Source organism: Giraffa tippelskirchi, chromosome 14, assembly GCF_054371585.1.
Source record: "Giraffa tippelskirchi isolate mGirTip1 chromosome 14, T2T-mGirTip1v1.2.pri, whole genome shotgun sequence".
NCBI lineage: Eukaryota > Metazoa > Chordata > Mammalia > Artiodactyla > Giraffidae > Giraffa > Giraffa tippelskirchi.
In genome coordinates, this window is record NC_137288.1 from 47,564,031 (window position 1) to 47,578,362 (window position 14,332).

At 39.5% G+C, this 14,332-nt stretch overlaps 1 protein-coding gene across 10 annotated transcripts in view; it reads right to left on the reverse strand.

Moving 5' to 3' along the window:
• Positions 1–14,332, reverse strand: part of THOC1 (THO complex subunit 1) — a 53,314-nt gene that overhangs the window by 16,957 nt on the left and 22,025 nt on the right. For 5 of the 10 annotated variants that reach the window (XM_081561804.1, XM_081561803.1, XM_081561802.1 and 2 more), the window contains exons 12-20: positions 7,142–7,242; positions 5,776–5,842; positions 5,528–5,578; positions 5,373–5,443; positions 4,921–5,016; positions 4,297–4,362; positions 2,450–2,533; positions 1,244–1,391; positions 485–509 (exon numbers count right to left, since the gene is read on the reverse strand). In XM_081561804.1, coding sequence (XP_081417930.1) covers positions 485–509; positions 1,244–1,391; positions 2,450–2,533; positions 4,297–4,362; positions 4,921–5,016; positions 5,373–5,443; positions 5,528–5,578; positions 5,776–5,842; positions 7,142–7,242 — 709 coding nt within the window. Of the gene's footprint in view, positions 1–433; positions 510–1,243; positions 1,392–2,449; positions 2,534–4,296; positions 4,363–4,920; positions 5,017–5,372; positions 5,444–5,527; positions 5,579–5,775; positions 5,843–7,141; positions 7,243–14,332 lie in introns of all 10 variants that reach the window. The other 5 variants (XM_081561800.1, XM_081561797.1, XM_081561798.1 and 2 more) reach the window with 1 other exon arrangement.

Here is a 14,332-nt window from a genome sequence, read left to right on the forward strand (position 1 = left end):
GTCCATAATGGAACATGGGGCTGCTGAGACTTCAGTAAGCTTTATTTTAAAAGTAAAACAGTTCCTTTTTATATTTCCCCTGGTTGAATTCTTATGATCATTAGGGATATAAAACTAAAGCTGTTGCCTGTGTTATAATCGTGAAGGCTTTCCCTGAAACCAGCGGCCCCCAATCTAAACCCCGAGAATTAAGAGGTATGAGGTGCATTCAAATGTAAGTGCTCTCCTTCCCAACACTTCCCAATATTATTGTATAAAACGCACTATTGGAAAAGTTGTTATAAAGCAATGTTTTAGATTCCTCACCTCACTATAAGAAAGAGAGCTGAGATAAACAGTAGAAGTTGAGAAGTAGATCAAATAACGTACCTCTCAACAAAGAACCCCAATCTTTTCCAATTTTGTAAAATAGCCAAGAAAATTCAATTCTTACTTTCATTTTCCTTCAGTAAAGCATCATTATCTTCCTCATCTTCATCCTCACCTGTTTTTATTTCTTCAGAAGGAGGCTACAATGAGTAAAAGGAATGTCTTAGAGTGCCAACTTCTAAAATCAGAGAAGTGGGGATAGTTTTGATCTTAGATTAAGAGATGCCAGTTATGGGGCCCAGAACTTTTCCCCCAAGAAAGTTAAATGTGAAGGTCAGGTAAGGATCCCAGTGGGACAGTGTTAACCTGGAGAAGGAAGGACGGGGACAACCAGAGGTTGGAAGGACTCCCTTCACCCCAGCCTGGGAAGAAGGGAGCCAGTAGGAAGCCTGGTGAGATGACCTGCGTGTACCCAGCACATGGTAACAACAATCTAGGGCAGACCAGGGGACCAACCATGTGCTTAACAACATGCTTTGAGTAACTCTGGTTGGTTGTATGCATGCAGTATAGTTATTACCATACTGTATTAGAAAAGAGAACCGAGTAGGAAGATAGGCCAAGTTGCCTACCCCCACCCCATGGACCTTGTCTGTGATAAAATAGAATGCATTGGCAAACAGGAAGAATAACCAAAGTATAATAACAACTTTTTATACAGCATGTAAAGTTACTTCATCCATTTATGTATTGATACATCCTATAAATGTATACTCAAAGGCATTATTTCCTCATTATAAAACAATGAGGTTTGTGGATCATATTTTTTCCACATGATTAAAGTGAAATCAGCTCTTAGCTCAAACAGCAACAGCAGTTTTACAAAAGAAGAGAATGCCAACTGAAGGATAAAACACTCATCACTCCTACTTACTGGTAATTCCTTGGCTAGCTTTATTACCATATTTTCGAGATATTCTGGCAAACTTTTAAACTGCTGGTTGGTTGGCTGGAAGAAATGCGGGCTTCTCCGTGCTAACAGTCTTAGGGCTCTCCAACCGTAATTTGAGTTGTTCACAGCCCTATAAAAAGAGACATCAATCTTGTGATTTATATAGTTATTTATAATTTTTATATTCCCTTCTAGTTAATGTACTTAGTTCACCAGATGAAACTCTACGCTCAGATCAGTAGCTGAAGGCACCATTCTTCTCACTCTGACCGTAGCCCTGAAAAATCTCTCAGCATTCAGTTCACTTACAAATAGAAACCAGCAGAGTCCGAAAGGGCAGGTTCATATGCAGCAAACACATTTTTTAAAGTTTACAGACATTTAAAGGTCAATTAGTATGCGTCCAGGACTGGCCAGATGCTGTGTGTGCAGGACAGAAGTCATCTACCTCACCACTTAGAAAGATACTCAGATAGAAAGATACTCAGAGGGTCACTGCTCACTGAGTTTCTATCCACACTGGCAGTGCCACCTGCAGGTGTGAGTTTCGGAATATTTTATAAACCTGACAGATTTCATTATGTAATTTAATATCTGCTTTTTAAAAAAATTTATATAACATCCAAACTTTCATTTGCTCAATATCAACCTTGGTGAATAAAAAATGACTCCAGAACTGAAAAGGACACAGCCAATAGCCTAGACCATAAACACTGACACCAAGAACAGAATCTGCCAAATGCTCCCCTGTGGCAGTAACAGGTGATACACCGTATGGCAAGAAAAACCTCAGAGACTAGAGATCGTGCATCAGAAATAGGTGAGCCACAGAGAATCCAGAGCACAGATCTGTTCCATTTAAAATTTTCTGCAAGTGATCTGGAAGCCCCCATGAGGTCTTAAGAGTAGCTCATTATCAGTGGCTGTTGGACATACAGTGAACTGAAGGGGAGCAGAGAAAAGAGGTGACAGATGGGTTCTAAGCAGATCTTTCCACTTCTGACACAAGCATCATTCTAAGTTGCTTGTTTGTCAAAATGGGAATGGTCGTTGAAATCAGGACATGGAGTTGGCAGATAACCTCACCTAAGAGAAAAGTACTACTCGTATCAATGGTCTCCCTTAGTGTTCTGGTACATATGCAGTGCTTGAGATAGAGGAAATCAGCTCATGAGAAACATTACTTACTTGTATTCACTTTCAACCATGTTTTCAGGGTCTGCCTGTTCAATGGCTTCTTCGAAGAATTCCTCCAAAGTTGGCATGTATTCCCTGGGTGTTAAAATAATTAGTGAAGATCATGTGTGTTCTTAATACTCATAAAATGGAGGCAATAAAGATTCTAGTATTAACCACACTGATTTACAGTTAGATTACTTAGGAACTCAGATTTTTAAGGAGGTGACGCAAAACTAAACAGTCTATCTGGAAGGGAACACACACAGCACTGTGCACTGTCGTGCATGACGGGGCTGCTGTCAGAGGGCAGCCAGGGGTTTAAGAGCGTTTAAATGACCAGCAAGCAGGAGGTTTTCACATCCACAAAACCAGAATCAAACTGAAAAGATAACCAGCCAATATGGTTTAACACTGAGCTTAGTTTAGATTGTTACCATGGTAGCATGATTGGTTTTTAACTGCATCTTTCTTGAATTTGTTTTTAGAAATAAAATTTGATACACTCAAGCAAGTAAGACCCAACAAATTGATCAGATGACATATGTGACTAAAAGATGGGTCTCTCCAAAGAGACTTAAATTTTGTCATATCGAAATGACAAGTGACTGTGTTTTCTTTTTTAAAAAAGACATCACATCTTTATACAATTTTTAAAGGTTACTTTCCATTTACAGTTATTACAAAACATTAGCTATATTCTCTGTGTTGTACAAAATGGCTATAATTTCTTGTTGCTAAAAGATTTACTTGTTTTTTCAAATTTGCCTGGTCCTTTTTGAGACTGTCATGTTCCTTTTAGTTGCTTGTTCTACCTGTTGATTCTTAGTCATGGTAAATCGTTTTAGGTTTGGATGGTGAGCTTATCTTTAGACTTATCTGTAGAATCCCTGAGTGAATTAGGTGGAAGATGTGATTCCCCTCTCCCCCGAGAAAAAGCTTTCTGCCATCAGCCTGGGAGATTTTAGTTCACCCTCTTAGCTTAGGTCGGAGAAGGCAATGGCACCCCACTCCAGTAATCTTGCCTGGGAGACCCCATGAACGGAGGAGCCTGGTAGGCTGCAGCCCATGGGGTTGCGAAGAGTCGGACACGACTGAGCGACTTCACTTCCACTTTTCACTTTCATGCACTGGAGGAGGAAATGGCAGCCCACTCCAGTGTTCTTGCCTGGAGAATCCCAGGGACGGAGAAGCCTGGCGGGCTGCCGTCTATGGAGTCGCACAGAGTCGGACATGACCGACGCGACGCACCAGCAGCAGCAGCAGCTTAGCTTAGGTTGTTCCTTCACACTGCTGCTAGTAGTGTAAGTTTAAACTCTGAGGCTGCATAATAGCAGATACGGTTATAATTTCTCAGGGAATACATGTTCTTTTTGCCCACATCTCAGGTGGGAGTGGGTAAGCTCCTTGCTTCCTGTGCCAGTGAGCGAGTCCCTCTCCCTTCCGCCGCCCTTTTCTTACAGAGTGTGTCGAGGGCCTCAGCGTTACCCAGGGGCACTCAGTGACCAATCTGCAGGCCCGCAGCCTCACTCTCTGTCCTCTGTTGCTGTAAACCCACGTTCTTTGGTTCCCAAAGCGGGACTCAACTGCACTGCTCCCCAGCTAGAAGCAACCGAGCTGCAGTTCTTACTCTGGTTTTTCATTCTCCCTTCTTTTGTGAATCCTTCTTTCTTGTGATTTCTACAATTATTTTATCAGCACCTCTAGGTAGTTTTATGGAAAGCTATATTCTGCTGAGCCGAAGTCAACCACAATAGATTTTAAAATTTCTTTTGAGCTCTGCTTATAGCTGACAAAAAATTCTATGCTAGTTAACATTTGAGAAAAGCAACACTTCGTATGAAACATTTTAAACTTGCCTTGTCTCTGATTTACAGGCTTCCATGTTGTCAGGACAGAGATTCCAAAGCCTTGTTAATTCATCACTACGAAACACACAAAAATAAATACATTGTTTACGGACACCATTCTCTTATACATTAAAGCTATAAAAATAATTGGAGTAAATATTGAATTTTGGGGTGGTGATGAGTTTTGATCATTACATTTTGGTAATTTAGCAAATTTTCTATATGAGCATATATTTTATTAAGTAATAATAACCATTAACTTCTTTCTAAAATAATCGAATGCAGTATAAAGCAAAGTATAGTTAACCGGAAGATAGAAGAAATGAAAGGATTATAGTACCCTGCAACAACCAGAAACAGGCTGCATCAATCTAACAGCAAGTGTATTGTCTGACATGGAAAATATGGCAGAACCTATAGCTGTGGATCTTGGAAGCCAGAGACAAAATGGAAGTTCTGTCTTGTAATGAACCCTACAAACTAATCGGGTGTAGTTTGCTTTAGTCATCTATGTACATACCAAACTCAAGAAACTTGGAAAAACACAAAACCTGGAGAGTTCTTATAGTAATATTTTCACAATATAAAAGCTTCTATGATAACATCCCCCGCTATGGAGACAGGTTTACCTACTTTCCCATCAGAATTTTTTTGCTGGGCCCTTTCCCCAGGAAGTCCTCTGGCGCCGTTCTTTTCCGGACTGCTCTTGTGGGCTTGGTGTCTGATGTTCTGTGAAAACACACTGGGATTTCAGATGGATGGTGGAGATGGCACAGTGTAAACATACAAGGAAATTTAGTTACTGTTTTCTTCCTGAAGTACACGGACGCTTCATATTACCACACTCATCAGAGAAAAGACAAAAATGCCACACCAGGGGACAAACTACAAGATGTGGGTACACAGCAAGCATTTTCCCCTCATTAAATAACAGAAGTAAATCAAAGCAGTTGTATTTTTATAGAGTACAGTTTATACTGTTACATGAATACATTTACACATATCTGTATGTCATGTAAAATAATTGTGTCAAGCTATATTCTGAAATGCCTTTCTCATACTGCTTGAGATGAGTGTACATTTACCTTTCTTTCACAAAACTTGGGCAGCCTTCATTTTTCCATGAGTTCCAGTTTTCTTCAGTGTTTAATATATGCTGGGGAAAATAAATTACATTTCCATAGTGAAGCCTTTGAGAGTTTACTGGGTGCTAAAAAGACTGTAAATATAAAACACATACCTCTACCATCTTTGAAAATCTTTCTCCATCAGGGGGGTTTTCAGATAGTAGCTGTGATTAGAAAGAATATACTAAGCTTTCAACAACTTTCTGCATCATAGGAGTGGTTGTAGGCAGAGAACCAAGAAGTGTTTGTGGTCTTGTACCTGAGCTTAACTTTATCCTTATTTTCCTATTTGGGGCTGAAACAAAGAAAATTCTAAATTTTCATTTTGTTCAATCATGGGTTTGTTGCGTGATGAACTTACTTGATAAACTGATTTTGTAGTATCTTCAATCCAGAGTGATTGCTCATCAGTTAAAACATAGTTTGAACTAGGAAACAAAGCAATAAAAGCATGCTTGAGTTACAAGAATGTTTATTCAACTTTAAGGTTTATCTACTGTCTGAAACAAAGCATGTAACAGAGAAGTGAACTGTACTGTAAACAGTGTCAAAAATTATCAAAATGAGAACAATCACAATGAAATTGTAAGAAAAAGTTCTTGTATTTTATTCTTTAGAAAGATGGTTGGAATTCAAGCCATTAAAGTATATAACGGGGAATAAAACATTCAATGAATCAATCTGATTAACTATGAACAGAGCAATGACTGTTTTCTAGAATAAGTTCAATATGGCATAAAAGCCTCAGAGAAAATATTAACATACTCCTCTCCAAGATGCAGTCAAATAACTCATACCGTGTTCCTTTAAAATGCATTCTAAATGTAATAAATGAAACCCCCAAACCCTAGAGAAGGCTGAAGACAAACCCAAATTGTTAGTAGCTGCCATTAGTTCAGCTCTGTGTACTAGGTTCTCTGTAGTTTATAGCCATCCAGTGAATACTGATAATGCCAGGATCTAAGAACTTCACATACATTATTCATTAAATTTTCAAAACGAGGAAATGTGCATATGTTAAAGACTACAGGGGCTCAAAGCTTAGGTCTGAAGCTTCAATTCAAACCCAGGTCTGCCCCTCGTTTCTACTATGCCGTACCACACCTCCACAACAGACAAGGATAATAACACCCTGGAGTGCTCCCTATGCGTTACCATAAAATTACAAGTCTGAAAGCTGAAGTGTGGCTAGTGAGTGAGGAAAGTGGGATTCAAAACCAGCAGGAAGAAAGCTACATTCTTTACACAGCTGACACAACACTTCCATCCAGTTACAGGGAGCTCTGCCTCAGGGATGCATGGGCCAAGAAGGATGGGGCTGCACTGCAGGTGGAGGTACGAGACTGACAGCACAGGTCCTGAGCAGGTTTTCTGAAAAGCCAAAGAAACCAGAACTCCTCCGTGCTTCAAAGATTTCATTTTTTTCAGTTGTAATGTCCTAGACAGTCCCACGAGGTTGGGAGAAGTTGTGAGCGAGGTGAGGAATAGCTCCACCCACGACAACTGAGAACTCCAGGATGCCTGGCGCTCACCAGGAAAGACACTGACAGCCTTTTCTCTAAAACGAATTCCTTACTGTCTTGTATCTTACAAAAGCCCTTGATTATCTAGTTTTCAGGGATGTGAGCCTTACAAATAAAATGAGTCCAGTACATAAAAAATACATCAATAAGCAATCTTTCTCTTTGCTGCTGTTTATAAGCCATTTACTACCCATGTTAACTCACCTTTTGAATTTGACCTGCCCCTTGAGATACTGAAATAAAATGAGATACTGCAACAGGATGTGTCGACGGAAGTTACTGTCACTCAGCTGTAAATCCATCAACTACTCAAAAAACAAGCAGAACACAGAACAGCATATTAAATTCAAGCTCTGCCTAAAGGTACAGGTGATGTGACTACAGAAATGGAAGATTTCAACTCAAAAAGCATGCAGAGAACTCACTGTAGGTGAGCCATTACCACACAAACCCCAGGAGAGTGTAGCAAAGGCTTCATTTAGAACTCTTAACCAGTTATGCCATAAGATTTATGTCGATCGTTAACAATGTTCTATCTGTGGTCCTGAGGTCAGAACAAAAGGAGACATATAAAAAAGTAAAGAAAGAATGATATATAAAGAAACAGTGGCCAAAGGAGGGTCCCCATGGATAAACAGCACCAAGAGATGCTGCTCTTTGTAGTCCTAAAAGTGCCTGCAGCAGGGTGGGTGCTCAATAACAATAAAATGAGAAGAATCAGAAGTGAAGAATCATCCGTAGAGAAAATTATCACACCTGTATTATCACAGGAATTGATAATTATCAATGAGAAAGGACTTGACGGTCATTTGAGGAAGCTCTTCAACAACACTGCCACCTAGCGGTCGCCCTGTAGGATGACCTCAGTGATGAAGGCGTCTGATCAGCCCCTAGAGGCTGAGGGCAAGCTGCTGCTCTCTCCATTCTCCGCTGCAGTGCCTGGCTCGCCGTCACCCTGCTCATGACGGACCTCCTACACACCTGCCTATGCTGTTTTGCCCCCAAGACCTAAAGCAACAATGGGAGGTTGCTGTCTTCTACAGGAATAACCAGTGAGACATCTGACAGCCCCTGGAGCCCGTCTCCAGCTCCAGGTCCCAAGTTCCTTGGGCGATGCTTCCATCTACTAACCCAGCAGCTGGGCTACACCCTCTCCCGGCGAAGCCATTCCAACCTAAAGATGAGAACAGTCACTAGCTGGGGCCTGGGGCAGGTGTGCAGAAGGTCAGTCATGTGAGCAGATGAAGCAGGCCCTGCCAGCAGGGGACAGACAGAGCAAGAGAACAGCCATCCTGGGTCACCTGGTCACGCGGTAGCCAACAGTCATTAGCCATATTACTCACCAGCCACTTCTCCTCCAGGGCCGGATCTTGTTCAAGCAAACCCCATGTCTTTTCTGATTCTGTTATCATATTAGCCATCCCTAACCAGCAAGCTGAATGGCATGCTCCCAGCCTTCCTTTCCTCCAGTCCTGGATGACTCTGTATCTCAACTTGGGCTCTCAGTTCCCTGACCTCAACTCCCCTGACCGTCACCGCCCCTTCTACTTGGTCCCCCACTACCACGGCCCCAGCCGGGCCTGCCTGTCACTCACAGACGCCCCAGCTCTGAAATCTTGACTCACGAGCTCCTATCCCTCCTGGTCTGCCACTCAACTGCCCAATGTACTTAATATTTGGACTTTACTGAGACCTTATGTCCCTTGAACCCTTACTTTCTGCCTATCTCTAAGTCTCATTCTGTTTTTACTCTAACTCAATTTTAGTCTAGACAAAGGGTCAGGAAACGTTGCCTTACAGCGCCAGAGAGTAAATACTTTAGGCTATGTGAGCCAAGAGGCATGTGATGGATAGTATGCAGGTACTTAACGTAAACATGTAAAACGTGAAAAAAACAAGCAGGAAGAGGGCCAGATATGGCCTGTGAACTGTAGTCAAGGGAGCCCTGCTCTAGACCACATGGTCTAGCTCTTCAATCACCTTCTTGCCAACTTCTTTCACACCCTCATCCCATACTTCTGTCACATCTACCGGGCAAAAGGGCAACTTGGATCAAACCAACGGTTGGTCACCTTCTCTATCCTAACACTGAGGCTCCCCATCCAGGCTGCAGGTAGAGCTGCTTCAAAGAAAATACAAATATAGCCATGCCGATGGAACCACCGCTACACTACTGTCTCCAGTTTAGAAGTCTCCCTGATCTCTAATCAGCATCTTCATGCTCCAAGGATTCTCCACAGCGACTATTTCAACCCCTGCACTTAGCAGAACACTACTTACTACCCAGCCCTCTCGCTCTCAGTGGGTAACCACCTCTACCTTCAACAAGGAGGAAAAACTCACCAAACCAGATGTTTCCACTGCACCCACATCCTCGTTTGCCTCGTTCCTCTGCCACAACATCACCACTGAAGCTGATCCTTCTGTCTGGATGTCCCATCAGTAACTACCCTGGTACTTGTCTTCAACCCTTTCTTCTTTCCCACCGAGCATTTAATAACTTCTCTCAAAAAGATCCCACTGCCTCACCTTATCCTCCCTGAAGAGCAAAGCTTCTTGAAAGAACTGGCTACATTCAGCGCTCCCATCCAGCCCTCAGCCTGCCACAGCCTGCAGGGCACTGCGCCACCAACCTACAGGAAGTGTTTTTGCCAAGATCACCAATGACTGACTTGTTACATCCAGTGAACACTCTTCACAGTCCTCATCCTGCCTGCTATGCTTGGCTTCCACGAAGTCACATCTTTCTGGTTTTCCTCCAATTCTCAATCTTCTTCCTCTCCTTTCTTCCTTCTCCCTCAAGTGCTGATTTTCTTCAGGATTCAGTTTGATGCATTTTGCTCCTTCTAGTCTACACTCTCTTTTTAAATGACCATATATAAGCTGTTAACCAAACTATATACCAGATCTATATTTTCATCTCGCTCAGCTCCAGATCTGTGTCAAGAAGCTACTTCACATCTCATCTGAATGTCCACTGACAATTGATCAGATTTCCCATCCAAAATAAAACACACCAATTTCCCCAACAAAGCCTGCTTTTCTCCAGTGTTGGCTAATTCACGGAGAGGCTCCACCATTCACCTATTTGCCTAAACTACTCCAGGAAGGCTTCCTGGAAAAACCAGCAACCATGAACCACAGGAGCAAACCTAAAGTTGGAGCACATATATATGAGAAGAAAGAAATAGGAGGAATAAAGACTGAGGCAAGACCTTGAGGAGTTCAGGCTGGAACTCCTGGCTTGAAGAAACAGGCACTGTTTACTAACTTTTCATCTACCTTGAGCTTTAAAAAGTCATCTTTTCCACATTTACTTTTTATGTTGGATGATAATTTTTTTTTTTTTTTAAAAACAACAGATTGAAAACAGGAGTCAACAAGACATTGAATCAGATGGGAAAGACTAGTTTGATCATTTAAACTAACTGCTTCACACTATCCTAAGAAAACAAGGCCCCAACAAGTTAAAATGACCCCTGCCAGGTCACGTAGCAGTTAGTAAGAGGTAAGACTAAAACTGAAACACTCAATTGTATTCTTTCCTCCACAATATACATCTTCTAGTTCTACTTTTCTTCAGTTATCTTAGAAATTACACATTTACATGATGCAATGGGTCAAATATTTCTTTGTTGTCTTTGTTTTGTGAATAAAGGACCATTTATGTCCTTAGTTTTTACCGCACCTCTTAGGCTCAGGCCTCAGCCTTCCTGATTATTATCCAACACCTAAAAAGGCTCAGGCTACTCTTCTTAGCTATCCTTATGTGCCTTTCTGTCAATAAATTGTACACATAAAAAATATCCCTTTCTGCACATGTGAAACTTTTGATAATAAAAAAATTAAAAAGCAAAACAATACCCCTTGTAAAATTAAACACAATTTATGAAATATGAAATCTTCCATTTCTGTTACTTTAATACAAAATACTTAAAAAAATCTTTGCTAGAAAACAAAATATTAACAGCATTCTCTTTGGTCAAATTCTTAACTAATTTGTCATTATTAACACATCAGATCAAAACACCTAATTTTCAAATTATGGAGTATTTCTTAAAGTTCAAAAAGGCACAGTTAAGTAATACAACATTCACATCTCACGATCCAGTTACGTATCAAATCCCAACATTCTTACTTGTTCCACGTTTGTTAAAGAAACAGAATATCATCGAAACTGTTGACACCCCTCTAGATGCCCCTTTCACTATGGCAAACACTGCCATGTATTTGGTGTTGATGATTCTAACGCATATACTATTATATAAACGAGGCATCGTACCAAGGTATATTGCATGTTTTCAAACTATACTACATGCATTACTCTGCAAAAAGCTATGTTTCATACATTATTTTTGACATGTACAGCTCAATACATGGAGCTCTAGTTCAGGGGTTGGCAAATTTCTGTTACGGGTCAGTCTGTAAATTATCTTAGGCTTTGTGGTTGTACCATCTTTGCCCACAATTACTTCTCTCTGTTGTCGCTGGGCAGAAGCAGCACAGACAACATGTTAAGAAATAAGTGTAGCTGCGAGTCAGAAATACTCACTTACAGAAACATGCAGTGAGCGATGTGCTGACCCCTGTTCGAAGTCATCCATTTTCGGTGCTTTATAGAACTCAATGGGATAAAAATTTACCATAGTTTACCACCCACCCAGTCTCCTACTTATGAACATTTGGTTATTCCCACATTTTCGTTCACAAACACAGAGGTTACAATCAATGAGTCTTTTGTGTGATTCTCTAGGGCCCACTTCTTGGAAAAGAAGTTTTCACTTTGCTCTTTATTATAAAATTGCTCTGCAAAGTGGCTGTTTCAACTTATACTCAACTAGTGGTGTGTGCACTAGCTCTCTGTTCCCCATGATTCTGTCAATATATTTTTGTTAGGATATTTAAATTTTGCCAATTTGTTGCGTGAAGTGATTATCGCATCATTTAAGTTTCTTTAGCTACTACAGATGTTTAGCATCCTTTCTAGGCTCATTAGCTATGCAAGTTCCTGTAAGTTACTTGTTCATACCATCTTTCCAGTATTCCATGTGACTGTGTTTGTTGTTAAAGGAATATTCAGGAGAGTAATCTGTCTTGGTTCTGGAGGTGGTGAACACCTTCTCCTAGTTTGTGGCTTGTCTTTTCACGCTGTCTAGTTCCAGTTCTTTTTTCTTCTTTATACCTGTACTGATACTTACCCTCTGTTTTAATTATTAGACCTTTATAGGTCTTAATATCTGTCTGACAGGGACACTGTTCCCACCTTCTTCTAAATTTTTCTAGTTACTCTTGGCGTTTTGCTTTTCCATAAAAACTTTAAGATCAACTATTCAAGTTCCTTTAAAGAGCCTGTTTGGATTTGATTCAAAACACACTGGATTTATGGACATATTTGGAGAGAGGTAGCACTGGGTCTTCCTATCTATAAATGTCATCAGACCTCTTCATTTTTATCATTTTCTCCATGAACGTCTCTCCCAGGTATTAGTGTTCACTGCTGTTTTAAACAACATTTTGTCAACAGGAACCCTGTTGATATTTTCCTTTTGTAACTTTGCTGAAGCTTCCTCAATTGAAACAGTCTGTTGGTTCTCTCAGATATTCTTTGTAGACAATTCTATTGCCTTCAAATACAGACAGTGCAGTCTTTTCTCTCCAAGGCATACAACTCTCATTTCTTTTCTGTTTTCTCTTACTGAAATGACTAGGTCCTCCATTACAGCACTGAACTGAAATATGGTTGGTAGACATCAGTGTCTTGTTCTTGAAATTACTGAGAATTCTTTTGATTTCCCTTCTGATTTGTTTTTGTAATAAGTATTAGTTATTATTTAGTCTTTATTTTAAAAAAATAACTAGTTGATTTATTAGTTTTTACAATATATTTTTCATCTCTGTTCATAAGTGAAATTGATATATACATTTTTTTTTCTTGTTCTGTCCTTATCGTGATTTCATTTAAAAGTTATATTAATCTTATATAAGAACCTAGGTTGCTCTTCCTTTATTCCTTGAGATACTGATAATATCTACCTAAAAAAATAGAGCCCTGATGTAATTTGAAAGGTGTCACTTTGGTTACTATTTCCTTCTTCTATGTTTATTCCGGTTTTTAATTTCTTTGTGAATCCATTTTGGCAATTAATTATTCTACGAAATTACTATTTCATTAGATCTAACAATGTTTATTGGTACCTTTTCATTTTTTCCTTGGTCAGGCTTGTTCTATGAGAACTGTTACAAAAATTCTTTATAAAATTTTTCTTTTCAAGCTTTTGGTTTTGCTATGTTCTATAGCTTCTTATATTTCATTAATTTGTGCTATTATCTACTTCTCTCGAGGCTTATTCTGTATCATTTTGAGCTTATTAAATTCTCAGTCAGTCATTTTTCTTAAATTTTTCATTAGTGTATTTCAAGTAATATTTTTACCTCTCACTTTGTGACCTACACACATGATGACATAAAATACTTCCAATCTGCTGTATAGTAATATATTTATAACAAATTTAGAATTTCCACTGTGATTTCCTCTTTAATTCCTGGAGAATGCTTTTCATGTTTCCATACATTTACATCTTTTAAAACTATCCTTTTCATAGTTCTAATTTAATTGCCTTGTGGCCAGAGAATGTGTGTATTCTGCACAACAGGAAATCTCTGAAATACACTGAGACTTCCTTTATGACCTAGTACACAAATTTTGTGAACATTCCATGTGTACTCAAAACATTATCTCTACTTGTGTACAAGTTTCCATACATACATCAGGATTATTTTTTTTATTATGCAAACCTATCATATACCTGTTAATCTTGGTCTGCCTGAACCATCAGGTACTCAAGTTCATTATTACTAAAATCTTCCATATACCTACTAATCTTTAGTTTGCTCAACCCGTCAGTTTTTGATGAAGGCACTTAAAATATCCCACTAAAACTGTGGACCTGCCAACTTCTCATATTGTTTGAAGTTTTTCCTGATATATTTTGAGGGTATATTATTAAGTGCAGGTAAGTGTATGATATCTTCTTGGTGGCTCATTCCTTTAATATGCATTCCTTCATCCTACTTAACGTTTTTTTGCCTTAAATTTTATTTGTATTTATGTAGCTTTCTTTTTGTTGGTATTTGCCTGGTAAGTCTCTTTCCACCCTAATACTTCAACGTTTTTGATCAGTTTTTAGTTATATACATCATCCATGGCTGCAAATTATTATGCACTTGCTCTATCTTCCAGTTGTTAAATTTCTCTTTTGTTCTCTTTTCCACATAAGTTTAAAGCGTTTAAAGCTTCTTAGGTCTATTTTTATTTCTTCTTAATGTAAACCAATGGAATTACAAAGCTTAGCTATGCACTGCAAGGAAACTAGAAGGGTAAGATTATAAAATGCA